We start from the raw sequence: 25,043 nt of genomic DNA on the forward strand, positions 1-25,043 counted from the left end.
TCTTTCTAATAAATATACAAATAGCATGATGACTATATATATATATATTAAGGGTAAACACACTTCACTCGGGCGCATCGCATCACTGGACCAGCCCGTTCACACACCGTGCCGGTTCTGAACGCCGTCGACCAAGTATTGCCACACGACCAACTCTCCTCTGAATCGTGTCATGGCAGCTCGCGTGTGTCCCGGTTCCAGAGACGAGAGGAGACGACCATCCCTTTGTCCGAAGTGAAGTCTCCTCAGGGAGTGACCATCCCCATCCCGATGAATAGCCTCGTACGCGCTCTGGGATCCGACGAACCTGGAAATGGCCACTCTCCAGCGTGTGCGTTCCCACCAGCATCAGGAAGCGCGCAAAATAACCAGATGGGAGGGACGATGACGCGTCAATGGCAAAGTCGTCCTCGCCCACGCATCGTGCGTATAAATCTGATGCTGCGTGCAGCAAGAGCGAGACCAAGAACGGGCGGAAATGGTGAGCGGTGGCGGCGGCGACAACTCCTGGCCGATGGCCCTCCGGAGCGCGGCCCACCCCCAGCACGACCTAGCCTACCAACTCCTCCGCGGCAACCGCTGCGACCTCTGCGGCGGCACCATCGCCGCCGAGTTCCGCTACCGCTGCGACACCTGCGACTTCGACGCCCACGGCGGCTGCCTCCGGCCGGACCCCCGGACCCAGGCCCGGACCACGCTGCCAGTGCTGCCCACGGCGAACGCCCCCCACCATCCGCCGCCACCACTACCACCGGTGGTGCAGCCGGCAAGGCCTATGCCGAGCTCTTCAAGCTACGCCGCCCCGGCGCCGCCGCCGCAGTACCACCAGTGCGGCCACGCCTCAGCTCTTCCCGCACCGGCGCCGCCCCAAGCCGCAGGTCAATGTGTCCCTGTCCGGCCACTTGAGCTTGCACCAGCCCCACCACCAGCACGCCGCGCAGACCTCGGGTGCCAATCCTGTGCTCATGCACCATCACTATCCAGCGGCGCAGCACAGCCATGGTTACGGGAACGGAGCAGGTTTCGATCACCACAGAATTGCTGACCTTATGTTGTCTTCGATATGGAACTTGGTGATCGGTTATTTCGATTGTGACTGTTTTTCATCTTGCTTTTTCACGAACTAGCAGATCCCTGTGTGCCGGTGAGCTACAACCATCATCATCAGCAACAATACCCGGCCACCAACAACCATGGAGGCAAGTGCTGTTCCACGAACCATGTCACCTCTATATTTGCAGTTACTTTATTTATTCCTCATATGAAATAATAATCTGTATTAGTTTTGCAAATCAGTAATTTCATATGCTTAATGCTTCACGTAATACGTATCCTATGTGTTGAAATTACTGTAAAGTCGTCTAAACTCTACGCCCCTATATATGTACTATTTGGTACATAGCTTTTTGCACAAGTACGTAATTAACGATCTGTTTGGAGGAGCTAAAGTTGAGTACTAAACTTTAGCACATATATATTACCGTTCATGCATATGTTGGCTAAAATTTAGCTCACCCCATTAGCATTCCAGTCTGGATGAGCTATTGCTAAAGTTTAACACTTTCACCTATTAATACTTGGATCCAAACAGAATCTAAGTATGTATTAATCCATCTTAAATTTGCTTCAGGCTACATGGATGACTACAATGGAGATGCGGATGACTAAGACGATGCGAGGGATTTTGGGGACGACGTGGATGATTACGACTACGATGACAATGATGACTAGATATTTTTTATTCTCACCTGCACCCAGCCATAAGTGTGAGCAATGTCGTTGGACCTTCTCCTAGTAAATCACTCAGGCTCCTTGCCGCCGTTATGCAAGAACTTTGTATGTGTCTTGTGCTATGGAGCCCATAATATATAGAGCCTGTAATATGTCGGTATTTCTATTATAAAATTTAAGCGCCTTGGCTGCGTGTGGCATGTATGTATAATTCTGTTTGCAACTAACTAAATACTTGGACAAGCTTTGACCTCCCTTTTGGACTTGGATACTATTTGAGGTTCCAGTGTTTATTGCTGCCCTAAAACCTGAGAAGAAGAACATCCAAGCTAAAGAGGACGAATTACTACAGTGTCCATAGCAGCCAATACTATACTGCCAAGCCTGCAACTTCGACGTCCATGCACTGCGGTTGCCTCCGGCCGGACGCCCGGACCCCAGGACCACGACCCTGGCCCGGCACCCGCCACTGCGCTGCCGCTTCCGTCCAGTCCGAGCTCGTCATGGTACGCCGTAACGCCTACCACCGGCCACCGGCGCCGCCACCCAGGCCAAGCACCGATCCGCATGGCACGCCCAGGCGATGCCGCACCACCACCACCACCTGTGCGGCTACGCCCACGCCTCCCCTCATGCCGCGCCGCCGCCGTTGCCCTGGCCGCAGTTCAACTTCTCCCTGCCCGGCGACTTCGACATGCCCCACCACCAGCACGGCGCGCAGACATCGGTTGCTAATCCTTCCCACACGCACAACTATCCTCCGCCGCAGCACAACTATGGTCTGTGTTGCCACGAGAATCCTGACCTTACATTTCCTCTGCATGTGCCTCTTGGTATACTGCAGTATATAAGATGTCCCTGCCCCTGCTTCAGCAGTTTCAGTTTGTCATTTAGCTCTTCAGCTATCTCATTATCCCAAGAATCAAACACATTGTCATCAATAATGTAATCCTCCAGTGGGTATATCTAATTGGATATATGCAGAGGCCGACCCAAGAATGGCCCGACAAGGGTATAGGCCCTTGCTCAATTCTGATTGTTAAGAGGACTTGGACTTATTTTGCTGAGGTGTGTTAGCCCAGACAAAAAAAAAAGGCTCTGACTACACTATGACCTAGGTCCCGCCCCTAGATCTATGTTGTCGTTTCATCAGAATCATCAGAATTTTGAAGCTTCTCAAAAAAATCAGAATTATCAAGATGCAAGTTTGAAGTGTGGTCAAACAGTAGATACAGTTAGCTACTAATGGTCTTAACCCTACAAGCATATAAATTGTAGCTTTGCATTGCATCAGCTAAACTACCATGACAAATAATATGCCCACAAACAGGAACGGCTGAGTATAGGAAATACAAAAGGCCAAATGTGGTAGGAGTAACAAATAATTGGTAGTTGGCTACATTTACAAGGTATATTCCTCATAAAAAACATGGAATTGCATAGACGAAGTTACTATTTTCATTGCAAAATATTTTTTAAAAAAAGAACGAGGTACCTGACAGCACCCTTCTGAATGTATTAATAGAGCAGGACATTGCATAATACTATTAATATTTTAACTGCAACTGCGGAGTACTAATCTCATCGAAAGTAGATCAGATTGTTATATCGGACAATTACGTAAAAGGGTGTTTGATTTAAGAAACCACCTCAAATACGATGAGGAGGGTCCATCATAAGGTCATCCCATGTATTTTTTTTGGATAACTCCATTTCTCGGGCTTATACTAACCATTGCCTTGTGAGGAATGGGTGCTAATGGATCAACCCATCCCAGTTCATGAACCAAACAGAAAGGTGAATGAGAAGATGATCGACCATTACATTCCTCAAATCAAATATACCCTAAGTTACAGTTAGAGACAAAGGATCTAGGTAATGTATCAACACATAAATGGTTGGGCAGTGAAACAAGATCAGAAGACTAAGGCAATTCCTCAGAGGATGGGCAGTGAATATGAATAGTGCTTACAGGAAGGAGAAGCAGGAATTATTAAGGAGAACTGATGAACTAGATAGGAAGGCAGAAGTTTGCCTTTTAAGTCAGCAGGAGTGGGACCTTAAGTAGTGTTTGAAGGATAGGCTGGCTCAGCTTCTGAGGGAGGAGGAAATCAAGTGGTTCCAAAGAGCCAAAACCAAAAAATTACTTCAGGGAGACAGTAACACTAAATATTTTCAGATGGTAGCAAATGTTAAAAGAAGGAAGAGCAGGATATATATAGGCTAGAACAAGGGGAAGAAATAATAGAAGGAGAGGAAAATTTGGAGAAGTACATCACAAAGTACTATAAGAGTTTGTTTGGGAGTGCTGAAAAGGATGTTTTTCCTCTGGATGAGACAAGAAGAGAGGATATACCACAAGTTCTAGAGGAGGAGAACATTGCCCTGAGAGGAATTTTCAGAGAAGGAAGTCAGAGAGGCAATTTTCCAAATGAAACATAATAAAGCCCCAGGACCTGATGGTTTCCCTGTGAAGTTTTATCAGGTTTTTTGGAGCCCCATAAAAGATGACCTAATGGCCATGTTCAGGGACTTTCATGGTGGAAATCTTGACCCGTTTAGTCTGAATTTTGGAGTAATATCTTTGATACCAAAGCTCCAGGAAGTGAAAATGATTCAACAATATAGGCCAATCTGTATGTTGAATGTTAGTTTTAAGATCTTTACCAAGGTTAACGGCAGTGGCAAATAGAATAATTGAACCTTCTCAGAGTGCTTTATTGCCAGGAGGATATATACTGGAAGGAGTAGTTGTGCTGCATGAGACCATTCATGAACTTAAAAGGAAAAAGCAAAGTGGAATACTGTTAAAATTAGATTTTGAGAAGGCTTATGATAAGGTGAACTGGGAATTTCTACAACAAACTTTGAGAATGAAGGGTTTTGCTCCTCAATGGTGTGATTGGATAAAAAAAATTAGTGACTGGAGGAAGTGTTGGGATCCAGATCAATGATAATGTGGGCAGTTTCTTCCAAACAAAGAAAGGACTAAGACAGGGTGACCCTTTATCACCAATCTTGTTCAACTTAGTGGCTGATATGCTAGCTTTGCTGGTTTCTTGGGCAAGAGAGGACAATCAATTAAAGGAGTTATGCCACATCTGGTGGATGGAGGACTGTCAATTCTCCAATATGCAGATGACACAATTCTATTCTTAGAAGATGACATTGAGCAAGCAAGAAACCTGAAATTAGTGTCGTGTGCTTTTGAAAGCTTGGCTGGACTAAAGATCAACTTTCATAAGGGTGAACTCTTTTGACTTGGAGAAGCTAAAGGAAAGACAGAAGACTATATTCAGGTATTTGGATGCAAAGAGGGCTCACTTCCCTTTAAATACCTGGGTATTTCAATGCATCATCAGAAGTTTGGACTAAAGATCAACTTTCATAAGGGTGAACTCTTTTGACTTGGAGAAGCTAAAGGAAAGACAGAAGACTATATTCAGGTATTTGGATGCAAAGAGGGCTCACTTCCCTTTAAATACCTGGGTATTTCAATGCATCATCAGAAGTTAGCTATTAAAGACTGGAGTTAGATAGAAGAAAGATTTCAGAAAAATTTGAGTAGATGGAAGGAAAAACTGTTGTCAATGGGAGGAAGGTTGGTATTGATAAACTCAATATTGACAAGCTTACCAATGTTTATGCTATCTTTCCTCAGAATTCCTAAAGGAGTTCTCAAGAAACTGGTATTTGGTCCAGATTCTTTTGTCAATGTGATGAGCATAAGAAAAAATACAGACTTGCCAAATGGAGCATTTTGATTAGACCTAAGAGTGTTGGAGTATTGGGTATCACTAATTTAGATGCCCAAAATGTTTGTCTACTAAGTAAGTGGTTGTTTAAGCTGCTGACAGAGGAGGGCACATGGCAACAGATCCTTAAGAGGAAATGCCTAGGTAGCAAGACTCTGACACACGTAACTAAACAGCCAGGAGACTCTCAATTCTGGTCTGGTTTAATGGAAATCAAGGAACTTTTCATTGAAAGGGGGAAATTCCTGGTCCAGGATGGCAATCAAGTTAGATTCTAGGAGGACTGGTGGTTGGGTCAGAAACCATTATAGCAGCAATTTCCTTCTCTTTATAATATTGTTAGAAGGAAAAAATCAAACTGTAACTGATGTCCTTAGCACAACTCCCCTAAATATTTCTTTCAGAAGAACCCTGGTAGGGGATAAGTTGCAGTTGTGGCATGAGCTAGTCTCTAAAGTACTGAATATAGTAGCCAATGATTCTTTTAAATGGATTTTGACCAAGAACTCTGAATTTACTGTGAGGTCTATGTACAAGGACCTAATGCAAACAGATAGAGTGCCCAATAGGAGCATTGCATGGAAACTAAAAGTGACGTTAAAAATAAAAGTATTCCTGTGGTATCTTCAGAAAGGTGTCATCCTAACAAAAGATAATCTGTTAAAAAGAAGATGGCAGGGGGGAAGCCAATGCTGCTTCTACCTAGAAGATGAAACAATACAACACCTTTTCTTTGATTGTCATGTGGCAAAGTTTGTTGTGTGGAATGCTATCTTTTTTACATTTGGAATTAAACCACCTACTAGTGTCGTTGACATGTTGGGATCCTGGCTGGGATGTTTCTCTCAGAAGCTCAGGAAACAAGTTTGGTTAGGGGCTGCAGCAATGTGCTGGGCTATTTGGTTGTGCCGAAATGATGCAGTTTTCAATAGAAGACAGCCTAACTCATTCTGCAGGTTATCTTCAGGGGAACGCACTGGAGAAGGCTTTGATCACAGTTTGCTAAAGAGGAAGAGAAACATGATGGAGGGACTGGTGCTGGAGCTGTTTGCAAGGCGAGGATGGAACTTTAGAAGTAGAATCACTTATTAGTTGTTCTGCTCTTTCTTGAGTGTGTGAGAGGATTGTTTTGAACCTTTTCGTTTAAAGGTAGGGGTTGTTAGCTTTTGCTAAGCGGTCTGCGTACTGCACTTTTGCTTACTTGATTGTAGCCTCTTGATGTCAGAGGTCAAGGCTGGATTTTCCTTATTCTAAAAAAGACAAGTAGCACCAAACTTAAAAACTGAATTGAATTTTTTATTTCCACAGAATGTGTTATGGATGGGCATGACAATTTCGCCTTACCGTTGATTTCCTCCCTTCTTTCTTGCCGTCATCTTCCCTGCATCTGATAAGAAAGAGATACCTAGATTTTGTCCTCAAGAATATATCAGAGATGGATGCCGGGGTTTTACTCTACTAGCGAGGAATCATATTAGTGTTCTATATGAGACGCCAAAAACAATGTGAGGGGAATAGGTGTCACACCCTAAAATATTTAATTTTAGGATGTGAGTATTTTTTAGAACGTGTTCATCTATCAATAGGGTTTTCCGTGAATTCTAAAGATTTTTCTGGCAATTATTCTCTTTTTTCGTAGAGCTAAATCCATTTATTGGAAAGCTCTAAAATCTTTTTCTTGGGCTCCGAGTATTTTATTGGACTTTTCATGTCCTAGTTTTTTTCCCGAAATTTTTAGAATTCTTCAGGATATATTTTTCATGGTTTAAAAGATTTATCTGGACTTTTCTAGATTTATTTTGGGTCTGAAAATATATTCTGGAAAAGAAATTTATTTTCTTTTCATCTTGAACTGGATTCAACTCATTTTGGGTCTATTCCGCCTTAAACCCTAGAAACGTGCCGCATGCGAGCTTCAAATCGGTCACCACCACTATCTCATCGTGTGTCGCGTTTCATCGAGAAAATAGACGAGAAGCTTCTCTTTGAGGAAGCCTAGGCGAACCCCCTCGTTTTCCTTTCTTTTTCTATCCTGGAGTTTGGTTGCTCGTTGACGCTAGTGAACCGCCGGTTCTGATAACCAGAATAGCCGCTGCAAGGTCCTGAACTAATCCGCCAATGACCCAGCCTGATCTCTCTCTTCTATTTCATGTTCTCGAATAGCTCGTCGTGTTCAACCAGCACTGTCAGCTCGTTTTCATGTTTCGGCCCCTAAACTGAACTCGCTCGCCATTCAAGTCTCGACGCGAGGTTATTTTCTCCTTCCTTTATCTCTTCCTTCCTCTCTTTGCTCGCTGCCCGCTGGTCAGTCCAATCTCGTTTCTCTCGAGGGCAATCTGGACTCAAGGACGAGTCCCAGCTCGATGCGCCGCCTCGTCCCTGCTCGCCGATCCCCAGGCCTCCACGCCCCTAAAAATTCTGCATTTCTGGCCCTAGCTAGAGCCCTCGCGCCCGTGCTGCTCGCACTCCACCTCCCAACGTCGCCTCCTCCCTGTTCCCCCCCGCAGGCCCCTGCGTCCTCCCTGCATCGCTGGCCCTGGCCTCCCCTCGAGTCCTTGCGACCACACACTTCTCCCTACTACCGCGCTTCATCCACGCGAGCCCTCGCGCCTCCTGCAGCCAGTGCCGCCGTCGCACACCCCCGCGTCACCCCCTGCTCACGCCCTTCCCTCCCCCCGCCGCCGCACGCTCTCCTGCTTGCGCGCCACCAGGAGCGCCGCCCAAGCATCACCGCCAGCCCGAGCATCTGCCGCCGCGCCTCACCTCGCCCCCTGCCTGCCTCCTCCTGCACCACCCTTGCCCATCGCCGCCGCCCAGGAGAACTAGCCACTAACAGAACACAGCCGCCCTCTTCTTCGGCGAAATACGACCACCACGATGCATCCTCGCGGTAAGTAAGGTATGGAATCGAATCCCCTTATCATCCTCTTTCTTTTGCCCCACTCCTCGCGATCTCCCGTGCCTTAGAACGATGGGAATTTGCGAAACAGTAGCTGCCGGCCACCATGGGAGTTGTTCCTGAGCTTTTGCAATTTAGCCCCCTGAAAATCCTATAATTCGTGAAGTTTTTCGTGTGTTTTGCAAACTTTGCAGAAAACCCCCTGGATCTATTGCATCTTTTCAACCTAGCCCCACCCATGGTCTTTTTCAGATCTAACCCTAAACTTTTCTTTATTTGCAAGAACTATTTTTTGTGTCTTGCAAATCTTCCCTGCTAGCCCCCGAAATCTATAGTTAATCACGTATAGATCCTTGCATCCTTGTTTCATGCATAGTTTCCTCGTTTTGATCCGTTCTTTTTGCGTTAGTCTTTTAAAACCCTAAGCTATCGTTTAATAGTGTTGTTGTACCATAGTTCCTATTTTTAAAAATAAATATCAATTTAATTTTAATAATATCCCCTCATCTAGTTTTTCCAATTAAAATCCAATTAAGTCTTTACTCCGATTTTCTTAACTAATGTTAATTTGAGTAATATTAACTTAAGAGTATTTTAGTTATAATTTATTAGTTCAACAGGAATCATATAAAGTTCGACGTTTAGATACTCTCACCAGTTTCTTTTCTAATTAATTATTTAATTAGGATAATTTGTACATAGAAAATTATATATAAAATTTGACTAAGTTGTACCTTATTTTTATAAATGCAAATCTAATATAAGTTAATTATAGTAGGGATATTCTCTTTTGAATATCTTTTACATTAGTTTTCCAAATTAAAATAAATGAAGCGTATAGTTTCTTTGTTCTCTTTTATGACATTAAATTTTTCGATAGCTGTTTCTTTTCAACCCTGACTCCATTTTCCACGTTTCTTTCATCCTCTTGACCGTAGCAACAAGCTCTATTCTTTTGTATGCTCTTTTAAAGCTTTTCTTTTATTTGTTGTATCTGTTCTTAATTGTTCTTGTTTGCTTGCTTGCTTGTATGCTTCGGTCCGATACTTGTGTGACGTTAGAAGGAGCACGATCTAAGAGCTTTGAAGATTTAGAGTTTCAAGAACAAGAGTTGAAGACTTGAGCAGCTATTCTCTAAGATAAAGGCAAGTGTTTTCCTTGATTATTCTTTTATCCTAATAATCACAATAAATATAACTTTTTATTTATGCATGCATGTATCTTAACTTGATGGATCCTAATTAAGGATATGCCTAGTCTTTATGATCATTCCTTATCAACCTGGGTTTTATCTTTCTTGTTGGGTAGCTTCTGCTTAGTTGCTATAACTGGTTCCAGTTTAGGAATAATATATAACCATGATGACAATAATGATAATACTACATCTGTTCTATCCATGTTCATGCGCTATACGTTGTTAATACAAGATCATATATTTAATCGAAACATGAAGAACCATTCAGGAAAATAGTGCAACCACAATACTATATAGCTCTGGTCTTGGCTGATTAATTAGAAACACTAGCTTATGACGATCTTACCAAAAGGGAAAGAGGGGTTGCATCGTCGGGGTATAGCTCGGTCCTCTCGAGGGTATGATATGATCCTGGTTAAGGTTTCTACCTTATTAGGAAGAGTTATGACCGTTTTGATTTGAAACCTTAGCGAATTGTCATAAGTTAGGGAATCTTTGTAAAGGCCTCGTAGTGAATCCTGCTACTCGCCTCGGAAGTGTTTAAGGGCCTTGCAAACCCAGGCATTAAGGGAAACACGAATTGTGGGTAAAGTGTACAACCTCTGCAGAGTGAAAACTGATATATTGGGCGTGCTCACGATTAAGAGCGGGTTGGACCCTCACATAATTAATGAAATTGAAGATGAATTAAATTGTGAACCATGTATATGATTTTGGATATGCTTATGCTGTATCTCTTTTCTCTTTTTAATGTGGATTTTGGTATGAACTTATACCTTAGTTGCTAATAAAATTTGACCAACTAAAATTGCTTATCGCAGTGAGCTAGTCAGCCTTTCCTTACTTTTGACCTTCATGTCATATAATTTCCAACATCTGCTAAGTAACAACCATAAGTGTACTCACATTTCTTACAATTGCTGCTCAGAGGAGAAAGTGATGTGAAATCTTTTGAAGATGATGCTGAGTTCTAGGCTTACGCAACCCCCGGCCGATTGCCTGTGAAGTTTGGAGTCTTCGTTTTCAGGATAAGCTGTATAACTCTAATAATCTTTATAGTCTTTTAATTCTCTTTTCGTGATACTGTTGCTGATTATTCACTGATGAAGTCACTGTATGTATGAAACTTGATTCTGGCATACATATATTTGTGCATTCGGTTTTATCCTTAAAACCGGGTGTAACAATACGAATGACACGCGATGCAATGCGATGGGTATATCAGCAACCTGAACAATGAAAAGGATCCTGATCATCTGATTTGGTATGGTCTAGGGTCAGTTACTGGTAGTGGTAGCTTTTAGACCAGAACCGTGGATTAGAGTGAGCGGAGGGGGCATCGGCCACGGTACTGGAAGAGCAGAGAGGCGGCAAACCGGGTCGAATGGGTAGTAACGGTGTAGTATCCTCCTAGGACAAGCGGCAAGTCATCGTGTGGCAGTGTGGAATAAGATTGACGGCAGCCTCCATGGTACTCGTATTTAACAAGGGCAGTGCAAGCCTCTCGGGGAAGATTTTGAGAAGGCTTGGGGGTGGTTTTCGCCGGAGCTGCTGCTTGGCACTGGATGTGAAAAAGGATGCATATCGTTTCCAGATTCATTTATTTGAGTTATATCGTTAAAATTCTTCGTCTAGCTTAGAATAATCGTACTAGTGTCGGTAGAGCTTTCACTCGTAATATTTCTTTTTTGTGCGGAAGCAAGAATTTGTATTCGAATGATCCATGGAGGTATCTTGGAACGTTTTGACGAGTTGGTCCATAGATTTATTTCTTATTGAAAAAGATTATTTATATTTTTCAGTTTTTATATATCGTCATGTGTCTTCCTATTGAGTTTTCTTTTGTTCTCGTTCCAGGGTTGCGTTGAGCTCGTAATTTCTTCGGTCATCCGTGGACATAGCCATGCAAATTTTTGAGAAGTTCAGGTTGGGTTCACGCCTGCCGTAGTTTTCTGCAAAGATAAAAAGGGTGGTCACTGTAGAGTAGATTGCCACAAGCCCCGAGGACCTATAGGAGTAGTTCATATCAGAATGCTTTTGCAAAGACAAAAGAAAAGCAGAATAACAGAATATTGAAAAGCGGCCAATAATTCATAGAAGGGGAATATGTTAACCAACAAGCAGAATTCATAGAAGGATGATCAAAACACACCCATATCTCTTGAGCTGGACACATTTAGCTTCGACTGTGTTCGCAATGCTCCAGGCCTTCTAGAGCTATATATACTAGTATACTTCACTATTGAGAGAGCCTGTCTGTCTCCTCCGATATGTTGAAATGAAAAACACGTATATATATACTCTGAATTTGCCAACAAATCATGGGTAAAAAGTTTGAGTGTCATGAATATATTTTATTTATATACATAGGTATTTCATGAGTTCAAATAATGCCTTCAGTTCAGTTGTTTTTATATTGAAATGCAAATACGACTAGGATAATTGAGCATAACATGTATTTCCTCCGTCCCTAAATTTAATAACTTCTATGTTTGTCCTAAATCAAGTTACTCTAAATAATATTAACATCTACCACATCAAATAAATTGATTTATAAAAATATATCATAGTGAATCTAAATGATACGTATTTAATATTTTATTATAAATATTATTGTCCACATTTATAAACATGGTCAAACTCAGGACACCACAAACTCAGAAGTCCATATACATCTGCGGTCACAGAAAGAGCATATTCTAATTTTCTCCTAAATCAAACTACCTTAAATTTGACCAAGTTTATATACAGAGACTATCAATATGTGTGACACTAGTTAAATATTTATTATGGAAAAATATTTCATCATGAATAATCTGATGATACTTTTTGGGTATAATAAATATTGGTGCCTTTTTACAAAAATATTTTCTTTTTTCCACTTTAATTGGACTAGCTCTCTCTCTCTCTCTCTCTATATATATATATATATATATATACTGTAATTGGACTTCACATATCTAAGTATTATTTTGACTCCATTGATTTGGATATGGATTTCAATCCATTTCCAGCCTAGTTGTGGCTGGGAGGATGCAGGTCGCACCCTTTCAATCATCGGCCAAAAGAATCAGACAAATGCTACGTGTCGTCCTTTTTCCGACTCCTGCCTTAAATCTACACCACCTGAACTGAGGAAGCTTTACCCTTGGATCTTTAGATCCACATATGGCCTCTTCAGAAAACGCGAATATCTATTTGACTGTCCAGGTGGCTTGTCAGTATTTCTTATACGAAGTAGCTTCCAGTACAACTCAAGCATTCATGACTGAAGAAAAAAAAAAGGCGGACCGGAATCAGATTCTCGTATTCCTTATCCCTGCACTACGGAATGAAGTGGCCAGTGAAAGTGACGTTCATTTACCTTTCCTAAAATGAGGGGTACGGTTAAAGATTATTGGTTAAAGGCGCCGGAAGAGATTCGCTGCAGTAGCTATCTAGACCATTATTCAATTGATCAATGATCTTGGTCTAAGAACTAGTGCCTCAGGGGTGAAGATGACGTTGGCTTAGAAAAGTACTATCGACTGTTTTGGCAGCGCATTGATCTGAACCGCTGAAATCGATCCAACGCCCTCTAAACAAACAACTTTGCTGCGTTTCTTGATATAAAGAGCGTGGTCAGTAGAGAATTATGGCACTATGTGTTAGCGGCCGTACGTGTTTGTACCCTCTTGTCAATCCATGCAGCTCAAACGGTACTGGTATCGGTGGTTACGAAGAAGAAAATGAGAAAATGGTACTGGTCAGGTCGATCATCTATGCGGTAGGTGACATGGTGCCCCATAGATAAAACTAGCTCAGATGTTCACTATCCATGCCGACACTACATATAGCCCGACTGGCCTTGGCGCCCCTACCATATATACCATTACATCTCTATCACACACATATGTCGTGTCCCTCCTTTCCCACCTCTCAACTCCTCTATCTCTGCAGGCTCCTGCCGCTCCGATCTCTACCCGCCACCTCCCCTCCAGTGGCTCTGACACGACCACCACACCAGGCCAGCACGCCAGCCGCCATGCTCCTCGGCTCCATAGGTGGTCGCTGCGCTGTTTGGGTCACTGCCCACGTCGGCCGTGGTCCATGCATTTGCAGTGAGTTTGTTGGGCGCATGGTGTAAAACCCTCAGCTATGGTGTGAATGGTTGTGCGTCGGTGTGATCCTGTGGCATCGGCGCGCCACTCGTCATTGCCAACGATGGCAAGGATGGCTGGCGTGGTGGCGTGGTGGCTACCAATCTACCATTGCAATCGCTGCCCCTCACTATCTTCCTCGTCTAAGATGACAACAAAAAACGCCTCCATGTTCATCGAAAAATATACGTCTCTTGTCTTCATATGCCGCTTTGCCATTGCTGATGAAATGCAAACAGTGCATCCTGCTCGCGGAGCTAACTCGTCATCATTTCTTCTGTAGGACCGGAAAATGCAACCAGAGGGGGGTGAATGGGAGCAACTCAAAATAGTTTCGCACGGAAGCAAACAGATCAAACTCCTAAATTTCAAGAACTTTAGCAAATTAGATCCAAACGCGAGGAAACTCGAAACATAGGTTCACAAGATCACTAGAAAGCTATTCCCAAAATATTATGCAAGGAAATTAAGTATAAAATGCGGATCAAGAAAACCTAGATTGAAACCGACGATAAACCTAACGAAGAATAAATAAGCACGATGCAATGAAACGAAGAACAATACTTAATGATAAAGTATTAAACCAAATACTTGTTCTTACAAAATTGCATCTAGCCTCCGCCCGATCGTCCTCCCTCTCTTGATTAGAGAGATCAACAAAAATCCCTCACTAGGAATTAAACCCTAAGCTAGACTGAAGAGAGGAGTGCACGCAAGAAGAGCTTTAGGGAGGCGGCTACTGTAGCACGAGACTGTTCACGGCGGCTACTGTAGCAAACGCCCCAAAAACCCTACAAAAAACACCTCCCCTCAATCCTAGGTGCCATATATTTATAACCCATAGGTGGCACTACCTAAATTACAAATTTTCCATTACGTAAATCAAATTAACGTAATCGGCGCGTATCACGCAATATCATCCTCCACGGCAAACAATCTCGATGTCCTCGATCCTTCCATCTAGCACCATGGCGTCCCGTGATCTCGCCGCACGACGATCCGGAATCTTCTCGCGATCGACAATTGTCCCCATCTTCGGCCACGTCCATCGCAACGAACGTCCGGGATCTTGGTTTTGTGGCTTAACCAAGAAACCGTCCACCAACGTTCTCTCGCTGTGTCGTCAGGTACAGTAGACATACACCGCACGATCTCAAATCCCTTGAACGCAAGTCTTGATCCACCCTTCACCGCTCTCAGTCCATCGGCGTGGCATCATATCTTCATTTTTCACACGTCGCCGCATGTTCAGTCTCCACCTATCACCTGCAACGACACCAACCAAGAGAAACGTCACACGCACACTGTGTTGTTCAATCACTCATCACAAGGTCCTAGCCCCACGGGCATCTCATCTTCCATTCCCTTCAATCCGTTGCAATGCAGTAACACTTAGCTAGTCACTGGCGTTGGCATGGGCCCGGAAGACTAGCTGGAACCTAGCTCCTCTCTCTCTCTTCGTCGTCCCAGCTGACAATGCAAATAATTGCTGGTGACCACTAAGGTCCTGCCATTCTTAAAAGGTAGTACAAGTGATAAAGGCTGAGATCACACATATGCGTTGCACCGTACCTGATGGTTGGTTGCGGCTCACATCACTTTGCACGCTAGAAGCATGCCAATCAAGACGGCAGAGTGGCTGCTTGGCTCACATCTGGTTGTTACAAGCTACGCCGGCGCTGGTTCTCTAGCTTGTCACCTACATCTCAGAGTGGCTGCTTGGTTCCTTGAATCATTAGCTTCCATGCATCATCCAATCCAGCTGTGTCCCTTACATGCCTGTAATGCTTCGGAAGAACAAGCTAGCTAGAGCTCAAGCCTCGAGGTGTAAAATTGCATATACAGAAGATCTAGCGCCCTAATGCGTTGTTTATATCATTTTCCATTATGCATAACGTACTAATTTTACGGGTTTTTTCTTCGGTACAAATATAGATTATTGGGGATTTTATTTGTGCTAAAATGGTATGTGAAATGCAAAGGTTTTATTATTGCAACTGTAATGTCGACAGTTGCTCTTCATGGGACAAACTATATCTTCCAATAAAGGAGTCCAGCAGTATGAGCCGGTTGGTGCCGCTGCTAAAGTGCAATGCATGCTGCATGGGTCGTATCAAAATAGGTTTGGCAATATTCTAGCTACCAACTGTGTTATATTCCGTCACTTTACCTCATCATGGCATGCACTCTAGACTCCGGGCATGGGACCCTTCCCAACCAACGTCCACAAAATACTTGGGGCGTCTGGACATATGGAAATAGCGTGGCCGACTAGATTATTTAAGCCCAAAAAACACACAAAACAGTAAAAAAGAAAATCGACGACTATGCTACTCTAAGTTTGTAGTGCACATTATTTATTTCCGTGACACGCCCGGTCCATATGAATTAAACCAACATGAAAAAAAAGCATGCAGTCGACACGTCTTACATGATGTTCAAAATGAGTTCAGTGCTCCAAATTGCCCGTGGTCCCAAGCTCACCTTCCATTTCAACGTCAAGTCTAAAAACCAGCATAAAACTTTAAGATTTCATCCAAATGACAACCTGAAGTAAACATGATTTGCATTAATTTGCTAGCTGAAATAAGGTTGTAAAAAAAACAAGATTGCGTGCGGTTACAGAGTCAATGCCTTGTGACTACGAGCCAATGCCAAATGGCCCATGTCCACCAAAAAGCTATGGAGAATATGCTCTACGTGTTGCTCCGGAAGGTGAATGGCAATCCGTGGACGGTGTGCAGCCACATCCAGAAGCATGCTGTAACCACGGCTAGCGATACAACTTGCGTTGAGCCCGCAACCTAAAGGCAAGCAGGTAGAAGCATGCAGCCATCACATCCTCCGTGCATCGCTTTTCCTCAAAGCAGACGGACAGCACACAGAAAGAGGATACAATTTTCTATGAGGGAATAACTTAACCAGTGAGGAATGCAACACACCTGATGTGTATATAATACCCCTCATCATCCTCGCCGTAGCTTCTTGTAAGTTCCCATGTGTGTCTCCTTTCTCATCTTCTTCCTCACTTCATCCCCCTCTACAGATTGCACAAGCTGCATCGCTGCATGTTCATTCCAGGATCCAAGCCATGGATTTCCATAGCCGCATGAAGGCCATTCTTGTTGCCCTTACCTTCCTGTCCATGGTAGCTTTGTCGCCTAACATGTACACCTACCTAAGGGCCTTCTTCATGGAGTCCCTCCCTCCTGTCGTCTCCACTGTTGTCACACCCAAGTGTCTCTTTGTCTTCTCCAACATTATTGTGGTGTTCCTCATCAGCGAGTCCAAGCTCTCACGTGCTAACATTGCTGCAAGGAACGAGAGCGTGCTAAATGGTTATCATAAGCAGGAGGAGGTGCTGGTGACAGAGGCATTGCTGCCGGCGATCCCTGAAGATACCAAGCAAGGACTACAGAGCAGCATGGTAATGGAAGTAGGCGAAGAGCAGGATGCTGCAGCTGTAAATGAAGCTCTGAAGATGGATCAGCAGTGTGAGGATGAAGTTATTCATGCAGGTGTATATCGGGTAGATGAACTCCAAGCAGAAGTGGAAGAAGAGGTCAGCGCAGGGGTAGGACAAGACTGCTCAGCAGAGGAGGAACTGGAAGAGAGGGGCCTGCCGCCGGCCGACGAGCTGAACCGGCGCGTGGAGGACTTCATCGCGAGGTTCAACATGGAGAGGCAGCTCGAGGAGGCACAGATGCTCGTATGCTGCTGCTGAGCACTACGTACTACGTAGAATGCATGTTTTCATATCAAGATAGGAGTTACATATGTACTAGAGATGTTGTAATTAACTTAATGCTCATGCAACACTGCTGTAAATAACGAACTGAAGTGATTTGGAAGAAGTGGGCAACCTTTTTGATATAATTATATCGCTTTGTGTTATGTGTATCATTTAGTACTGATTGATGGCAACAATTTGTTCCCTCTCAAATGGAACACATAGAATGGATACCTCAAGCTTCAGACACCTAATCAAGATGGCAACTAGCTCAAGTAAAAAACAAATTGCCATCTCAAGCTTGATGAATCTCTTTTTCTTTGAACAGGCTTTGCTTGGGAGCTCTGGAAACGCGCAACAAGATGGCTATCGGAAGAAATTTCCCTAACAATGCGACTGAATTTCTGTTTCCTGGCATGCCATTCGTGTACAGGTGTGGAGCCCTCTTCTCAAGCAAAAAGGCCAGGACGAGGTTGGCACGACATGCAGTGGGTGGGGGAGTGGCTCAGTTGTTTCAAGCCAAACATTGTTGTAGCCTCTAACGAGTGAGAGCTTGGAACTGTAATAGGATGGTCAGCTTGGCACTGGTAAGCCCAGTCTTGAACCTTCTTATATGCTTTAAAAAAATAAAAGAAACTGTTTTTTAGAAAAACAACAGTGAACCACAGCACCATTGCATTAGGCAGAAGTTGGCGTCAAACTACTTTCTAGGTATTCATTTTTCTATATATGTGTTATTTTCTTCTTTTTTATAAATTGGGGATCCAAGTTGATTATTTTTCACCTTAACCCTAATCAACGAGGTACTAAATAAGTGACGAGATGAACGCAAAAACAAAATTTAAAATTTTGGAAAATGTTATGACTATGATTAACACAAATTAAACTGATGAAGTGAGGTTGATGTGTACCGTAATTAATCAATATTTTTCTAATTTACCTATTCACATGCTGTCCTAATTCTCATGGACCTACAAAATGGTCTTGGAGTGAAAATAGGACACATTGGGATAAGCCCGGAGGACATAAAGTCAAAAAGGAACCATATAGTAGTTGACATCAGAACCCTTTCCCAAAGACAAACAAGAAAAAAAAGACAAATAGAATATTGAAAAGGAGCCAATTATTTCAGAGAAGAGATCGAATATCTTAGCCAGCCAGGAAAACATTGGATAAGGTCGATGAGAACACTTTCCTAGCTCCCCAGTTACAAACACCACATTCTCGAATCTTGAACACAGCTGCTTACTTATGCTCCAATATTTACGCTTGCAACTATATCTTCAGCTTAAGTTAAACTCATTCTTGTTCATTCTAGAACTGCCATTAACTTTACAGAACTGGTCCATCTTGCACTACTGCACATTTAAATATCAGGAGTTTCACCCACTCTGAGAAGCACCAGCAAATTCGAATGCTGCAACCATGATGTTTGGGTTATCTGTTCATCCATATACACAGGTTTTGTAAACAGGATCAAATAAAAAACCTCTGCAAAATTAAATAGTATTGTTTATTAGGTTGTACATAATTATGTCTGAAATATCTTAACCAATTCTGTCTCAGTTACAGCAACAATCATCAGAACATTCGGCAGAAGTACAGCTATACCTTTGGGTGTATGATTTGATATGGATCGCGAATCAGAATACCAGGAATTTATCTGAATTATTCATTGTGCACCATCTAGAAACCTTCCTTCATTTGTAGGCCTGAGGTTTTTGGTGGTCGGAGAATAAAATAAAAGTAGAAAACAATATATTCTGTAGTCTGCATCCACTGACTTTTTCACATTATTATGCATTTGGAACTAACACTCAGCTTGAATGTTCAAATTTACGCGGGAGGGGGGTGGGGAGTTATTAAGCAGACAAAATGGATCGCTGAGGGTAATAAAATGAGCTTTTTCCTACTGTCAATAAGAAGTACTTTCGAATGTCTCTACACTTGAAATAGATATATGAGTATGATACATTCCAAATTACATATATACAAAAAGGGCTGAAAATAGCATATAACCTCAAAAAACCCTACGAGTTTTATTGAGTTTAATATGCTACTCCAAGCAACAAAGGACACCCACTTATTCGGAATATGTCTACCCACTTACCTCATCCATGTGCCAGGACTCGGTAGTGTCTCTATAATTGGATTTTACGAGAGACTGCGCACTGTTATCATCTCCGTTACATCCATTATGGGAAGGAGCTCCTGAAGTTGGTTGCTAAGCCATCAAATAGCTAATCTTAGGTCTGAGAAACAAGGAATCAACAGTCACCATGAGGTTAGTTCAAAAGAGATTTATCAGACGCTGCTGAAGCACTCCATTAGGTTGCAGCCACTGATTGATCAAGTTCATTCGTGTGAGCAGTGAGCACACTTTGCACCATCAATGACAACGTTGATGCCAATATATATACATTGTTGTTTATACTGTAGTATAATATGAACAATATCCATAATGGGAACTGATCTGATCAACATATGGAAACATAATGTCTGATCTCCTTCTAGCGGCGTTTAGTGTGATAATTTCTTATAGCACTAGAGCGATGACGAAAGATTACTGACTAGCTAAATGCAACTCTGATAGGAAGATAATTGCAAAGATGATAATTAATGTTTTTGATGGGCAATTGAAAAGTCACGAGAAAGCAGCCCTCCCTTAGCTTCTTGGCAAAAGAGTGTGTGTAAAGTTTATTGTATTACTACTGATGAACTGTGATGCACAGTACATGTTGGATATGTCATGGCTCACATCACTTTTGCACGCCGGAAGCATGAGAATCAAGGAGGCAGATTTTTTATGTCACAGTTGCGTCTATAACTTGCCCTATTTTTTTGCTGCCTACATCTTGTTCATGTTTGGTGACTTGAACAATTGAACTAGAAGCTTTCATGTATGGTTGCATCCAGCTGTATTCTTACACATGTCTACGAAGGTTCAACAGAACAAGTAGGAAATCCTATTTTGAGTACCATCCAAAAAAGTCAGCAACCATAGCATCGATCCTACGTATGTGCAAACAATGAGATAAAAAACCATTACAATTTATGGTAATCAGAAATAATTTGCCATTTAGAAATTTCAGCCTTTATCTTGTAAATAAAATTTGATTTTCACTTATGAAAGTGATTTACGGAACATAAAGAAAAGCACTAGGACTTGAACCCGTGTTGTATTCCTCTTGAGAATTATTCCTGAACATCGCATCAGGACAGGTTTCTATCTTGGATTGGGTGATTGGTACTATTGAAATTAAGGTTGCTGAACAGTATTTTCACTGCATTGCAAATATCTCAACAAGTATCAGTAAACTCCGGTTATCAGCCAAAAGCAGCCCTTGTAACATTTCCCCTAGTTCTTCTTCATACTAATCTCACATGCACTGTTCATATTTCGACAAAAACCCATGCATATCTATCTGCAAGTTGCGCGAAGGCATGGTGGCTATTTATGGGACACACGATATATCGTCCAAAGGAATCTAGCTCGCAGCAGACCACAGAAATCCATTGCAAGCCAGTTGGTGCCGCTGGATAAGTTCAATGCATCCATGGGTTGGAACAAACTAACGTTGGCATTGTCTGCTAGATTTACCTCATCAGTGGCATGCACTCTAGGCTCTAGCGACTGGACACTTACTTGTTACCAAATTAGCTCGCATCCGATGGCCAACAAATTATTGGTGCATCTAGACATAAAAAAAAATAGCCCGGCCAACTAGATTCAAGGAAAAAGGAAAAAAAAGAACACACACATAAACCTGTAAAATTTTCAACGGCAATACTATAGAATTGTAACAAACATGGTTTCCATATACCCAAGATAAGTTTGTTCTTACAACTATAAGTTGCAGCCAAATGGCCCCTGCACGCAGTGAAAGTAAGGTTAGACAGATGCCAATTGGCTAATTGTTTCTTCAGATCGATGTTAAATGAGAACCACATACAGACACCACTGAAGATGGCTTTCAAGGAACCGAAAATCTCATCGCAGCAATAAGATAGAAGCCGTCACATCCTAAGCGTACATTCATTGCGCAAAAGCAGAAGAACATCACACGTGGAAAAGAGGGTATCATTTTCTTTGAGGGAATAACTCAACAAAAAAGAATCCCCGGAATAACTTAACCAATGAAGAATTCCAACACCTCTCCACACTACTACTATAAATACACCGCATCCGTTCCATAGCTTCTTTAATTTGTGCTCTCATGTGTTTCTTCTCATCTTCTTCTACGCTTGAGCATAGCTACAGATTACACAAGCTGCAGCTGTACAACTCCCATGACCATAGTCATGGACGTCCGGAGCTGCATGAAGGCCACTCTTCTTGCGATACTCATCCTGTCCGTGGTAACTTGGCTGTCCCACTTGTACTCTTGCATAAAGAATTTCATGGAGTCTCTCCCTTCTGTTGTCTCGGCTATCATCTCGCCGAAGTGCCTCTTCATCTTCTCCAACATCATCGTTGTGTACCTTGTAAGTGAGTCGAAGCTCTCGCGTCGCAGAAGCAAGCTGATGAAAACCGGCGATGAAGCTGCCGCAAGAGACGAGGATATGCTACAGGATAGTAGGAAGCAGCATGCTGATCACGGGCTGACAGAGGTGTTGCTTCCGACGATCCTCGGGGAGAGCAAGCATGAACAAGAAAACAAGATGGCAATGGTAGTAGACAAAGAAAAGGATTGCTCTGTAGGAAATGAAGATGTGCAGATGCTAACTGCAGTACCTGAAGAACGGGAAACCTCTGTAGGAAATGATGGTGTGAGGGTGAATCAGTGTGAGGAGAAAGTTAATCAGTTAGTTCTGCATAACATCCATGAAGTGCAGGAAGAAGAGGAAGAAGGAGGAGACCTTGAGTTAGAGCTAGGAGAGGAGATGAGTGGGGATGTGCAACGACAGCGCGCAGTGGACGAGGAAAGTGAGGAGTGGGACCTGCCAACGGCCGACGAGCTTAACCGACGTGTGGAGGACTTCATCGCGAGGTTCAATATGGAGAGGCAGCTAGAGGAGGCAAGGATGCCCGTGTGCTGCTACTGATCATTTTCCGAGGACCTCATCATGTGTTACGGTGATAGCTTTAGAACTTTCATATGTGCAGTAGATGTTACATAAATGTAAATAAGTGTTTGGAGTGATGTGGCCAATGTTTTTAATGTGTTTTTTTTGTATTTCTAGAGGTAAGAAGGTAGATTAACCTCCTATACTGCACGGAGGAACATGGCATGAGGACCACAGTTCGAGCCCTGGCTAGTCCATCCCCCACTCTACCAGTTCTCTGTCCTTTTATTTATTTCATATATGCCACTGCACCAAAACAGCTCAATTTCGTCGGCCACATTTATTTTCGTCGGCCTATGGCAAGCCGATGAAAACCACTAAATTATTTCGTTGGCTTACCCAAGCCGATGAAATTAAACTTATTTTCGTCGGCCTGGTCAAGGCTGATAAAAAGAAGGTAATATTTTCATCGGCTTAACCTAGGACGATGAAAATAAGTGTAATTTCGTCGGCCTCATTTGAGCCGATGAAAATACAGTTGCCCTAAGTAGCGAACTGGCTCCACGCATGTTTTCTTTGTACGCGCCACTAAGCCCCCACGCGCCGCCGCCGCCGCCCCCGATGCCACCCCCGCACCTATTCTGACCGCCGTTTTCTTTGTACGCGCCGCCAACCCCGCGCGGCCTATGGCGCTGCCACCCACACGCCCGAGCCGCCGCCGACGTGCTCCTCTTCGCCCTCCCATGCTCGAGCTCAGGTATTAACCTGTTGATTGTAGTTGTCTTTTGGTTAATCATATTAGAAATATGGTTGGTCTTATTGTACCTATATTTATGATTCTGTTCGTAGAAAAATTTCTGATTGTTATAAGATTTCTGATTTATTTCTTAGAAAATATATTCCATTAATGATATATAAAAAGATTTGTGTTACATATGCTTGATAATTTTTGTTTGCTTACTATCGTTAATGAAGTAACATTTCTCACTTTCGTTAATGAAGTAGCTAGTTTGAGAAAATGGAAGATGATCAAAGTTGGATGCATGATGGTTGGATAAGTAACGGAATGCCTACGCGAGAGTGGATGGTCAACACACAAGCTTTTGTGAATCATGTATTTTTCTTGTCTTCTGGCGGTGGTTTGGCAAAATATCCATGTAACAAGTGTTAGAATTGTTCTCGTTAAGTCAAGATTGATATGGAGCGTCACCTCTGTAAGTCTGGTTTGATACCGAATTATGAGAGGTGGTACAAGCATGGGAAGTCACGGGAGCAGGAGGCATACAACCCAGTTGATAGCTTTGAGGAAAATGAAGATAGGATGGATGCAATGATGGATGATTTTGTCGAACATGTTGAGAATGCTGCTGAGATCCCGGAATATTTTGGTCTGCTTGCGTAATCAAAAGAACCATTACATGGGGCCACTACTTTATCACAGCTTGTTGCTGTGACACGGTTAATAGCTATTAAGTCGAAGTACAACTTTTCAGTAAGTTGTTACAATGATCTTGTTGACTTAATATTGGACATGCTTCCCAAACCTCACAAGTTCCCGAAAGACTTTTACTACTCAAAGAAGCTGTTGGCTGGTTTAGGGATACCGTATCAGAAAATCCATGTATGAGAGAAGAATTGCATGTTATTTTGGAAGAAAAATAAAAATCTTAAGTACTGTTTGTTTTGTAAGAAGTGCAGATACAAGAAGGTGGTGAATAAAGATGGAAGTGTGCAGATAACAAGTGTGCTCGTTAAGGTGTTACGATACCTACCTTTGAAACCAAAGCTTCAACGGTTCTACCTATCTCACAAGACTGCAAAACATATAAGATGGCACAAAGAGGAAATTCGTAATAATACAGGATGCATGAGTCATCCATCTGATGGTATGGCTTGGAAGGCCCTTGATCATTATGATCCAAGTTTTACAAGAGACCCCCGGAATGAGCGTGTTCGGTTGGCCACTGATGGCTTCACTCCCTTTAACTCAAATGCTGCCCCATACTCATGTTGGCCAATGATTACAATTCCATACAATCTTCCACCATCATTATGCATGAAGGATGAGTATGTGTTCTTGACTCTCATTATACCAGGGACTGACAATCCTGATAAGCGTTTGGACATGTTTATGCAACCATTGATTGATGAACTGCATGACTTGTGGAATGGAGTTAAGCCATATGACAGTAGTAGGAAGGAATACTTCAATATGCGGGTAGCATTTCTTTGGTCTATTCATGATTTCCCTGCATATGGAATGTTCTCGGGATGGAGCACGAACGGTCGTCTATGTTGTCCGGTATGCATGGGTGATACAGATGTTTTTCATTTGAAATATAGTGGCAAATTCTGCTTTTTTGATTATCACCGTCGGTTCTTGTCTCATGATCACCCGTTCAGGAGTCAATGAGATATCTTTCGCAAGGACATAATCGTTACAAAGGGTCCACCTAAGCATTTGACCGGTCAGAAGATTGTAGCAAGCCATTGTCGATTAATTGCCACAGATGATGGGTTTGAAAGCGTAAAAGAGCATAATTGGACTCATATAGCTGCCATTTGGACCTTCCTTATGCTATTGCTC

General features: G+C 42.8%; 3 protein-coding genes across 4 annotated transcripts; all 3 read left to right on the forward strand.

Annotated features, from left to right (window-relative positions):
• The first annotated feature begins 225 nt into the window (after positions 1-225).
• LOC112887026 (actin cytoskeleton-regulatory complex protein PAN1-like) lies at positions 226-1,931 on the forward strand. Its single transcript, XM_025953098.1, has 3 exons — positions 226-1,020; positions 1,131-1,199; positions 1,631-1,931. Exons 1-3 carry the CDS (start codon positions 479-481, stop codon positions 1,641-1,643), a joined length of 624 nt encoding a protein of 207 aa, XP_025808883.1. The 5' UTR covers positions 226-478; the 3' UTR covers positions 1,644-1,931.
• Positions 1,932-16,685: 14,754 nt separating this feature from the next.
• Positions 16,686-17,592, forward strand: LOC112886931. The gene has a single exon (XM_025952969.1). It carries the CDS (start codon positions 16,811-16,813, stop codon positions 17,441-17,443), a length of 633 nt encoding a protein of 210 aa, XP_025808754.1. The 5' UTR covers positions 16,686-16,810; the 3' UTR covers positions 17,444-17,592.
• Positions 17,593-21,643: 4,051 nt separating this feature from the next.
• On the forward strand, positions 21,644-24,198 carry LOC112887753. 2 transcript variants are annotated; one of them, XM_025954015.1, is made up of 3 exons: positions 21,644-22,526; positions 22,634-23,213; positions 23,459-24,198. In XM_025954015.1, exon 1 carries the CDS (start codon positions 21,740-21,742, stop codon positions 22,493-22,495), a length of 756 nt encoding a protein of 251 aa, XP_025809800.1. In that variant the 5' UTR covers positions 21,644-21,739; the 3' UTR covers positions 22,496-22,526; positions 22,634-23,213; positions 23,459-24,198. The 2 variants fall into 2 exon arrangements, with proteins under 2 accessions (XP_025809800.1, XP_025809799.1); XM_025954014.1 differs by having other exon boundaries at positions 21,645-23,213; positions 23,459-24,148.
• The last annotated feature ends 845 nt before the right edge of the window (positions 24,199-25,043 follow it).

The sequence above is a fragment of the Panicum hallii genome, chromosome 3, assembly GCF_002211085.1.
Source record: "Panicum hallii strain FIL2 chromosome 3, PHallii_v3.1, whole genome shotgun sequence".
NCBI classification, from domain to species: domain Eukaryota; kingdom Viridiplantae; phylum Streptophyta; class Magnoliopsida; order Poales; family Poaceae; genus Panicum; species Panicum hallii.

Excerpts from the sequence above, each read along its gene's own strand:
- LOC112886931 (XM_025952969.1), top strand. The coding sequence starts at position 16,811 with ATGGATTTCCATAGCCGCATGAAGGCCATTCTTGTTGCCCTTACCTTC.
- LOC112887026 (XM_025953098.1), top strand. The coding sequence starts at position 479 with ATGGTGAGCGGTGGCGGCGGCGACAACTCCTGGCCGATGGCCCTCCGG. Across the intron at positions 1,021-1,130 it reads TGGTTACGGGAACGGAGCAG|ATCCCTGTGTGCCGGTGAGC; the intron begins GTTTCGATCACC and ends ACGAACTAGCAG.
- LOC112887753 (XM_025954015.1), top strand. The coding sequence starts at position 21,740 with ATGACCATAGTCATGGACGTCCGGAGCTGCATGAAGGCCACTCTTCTT.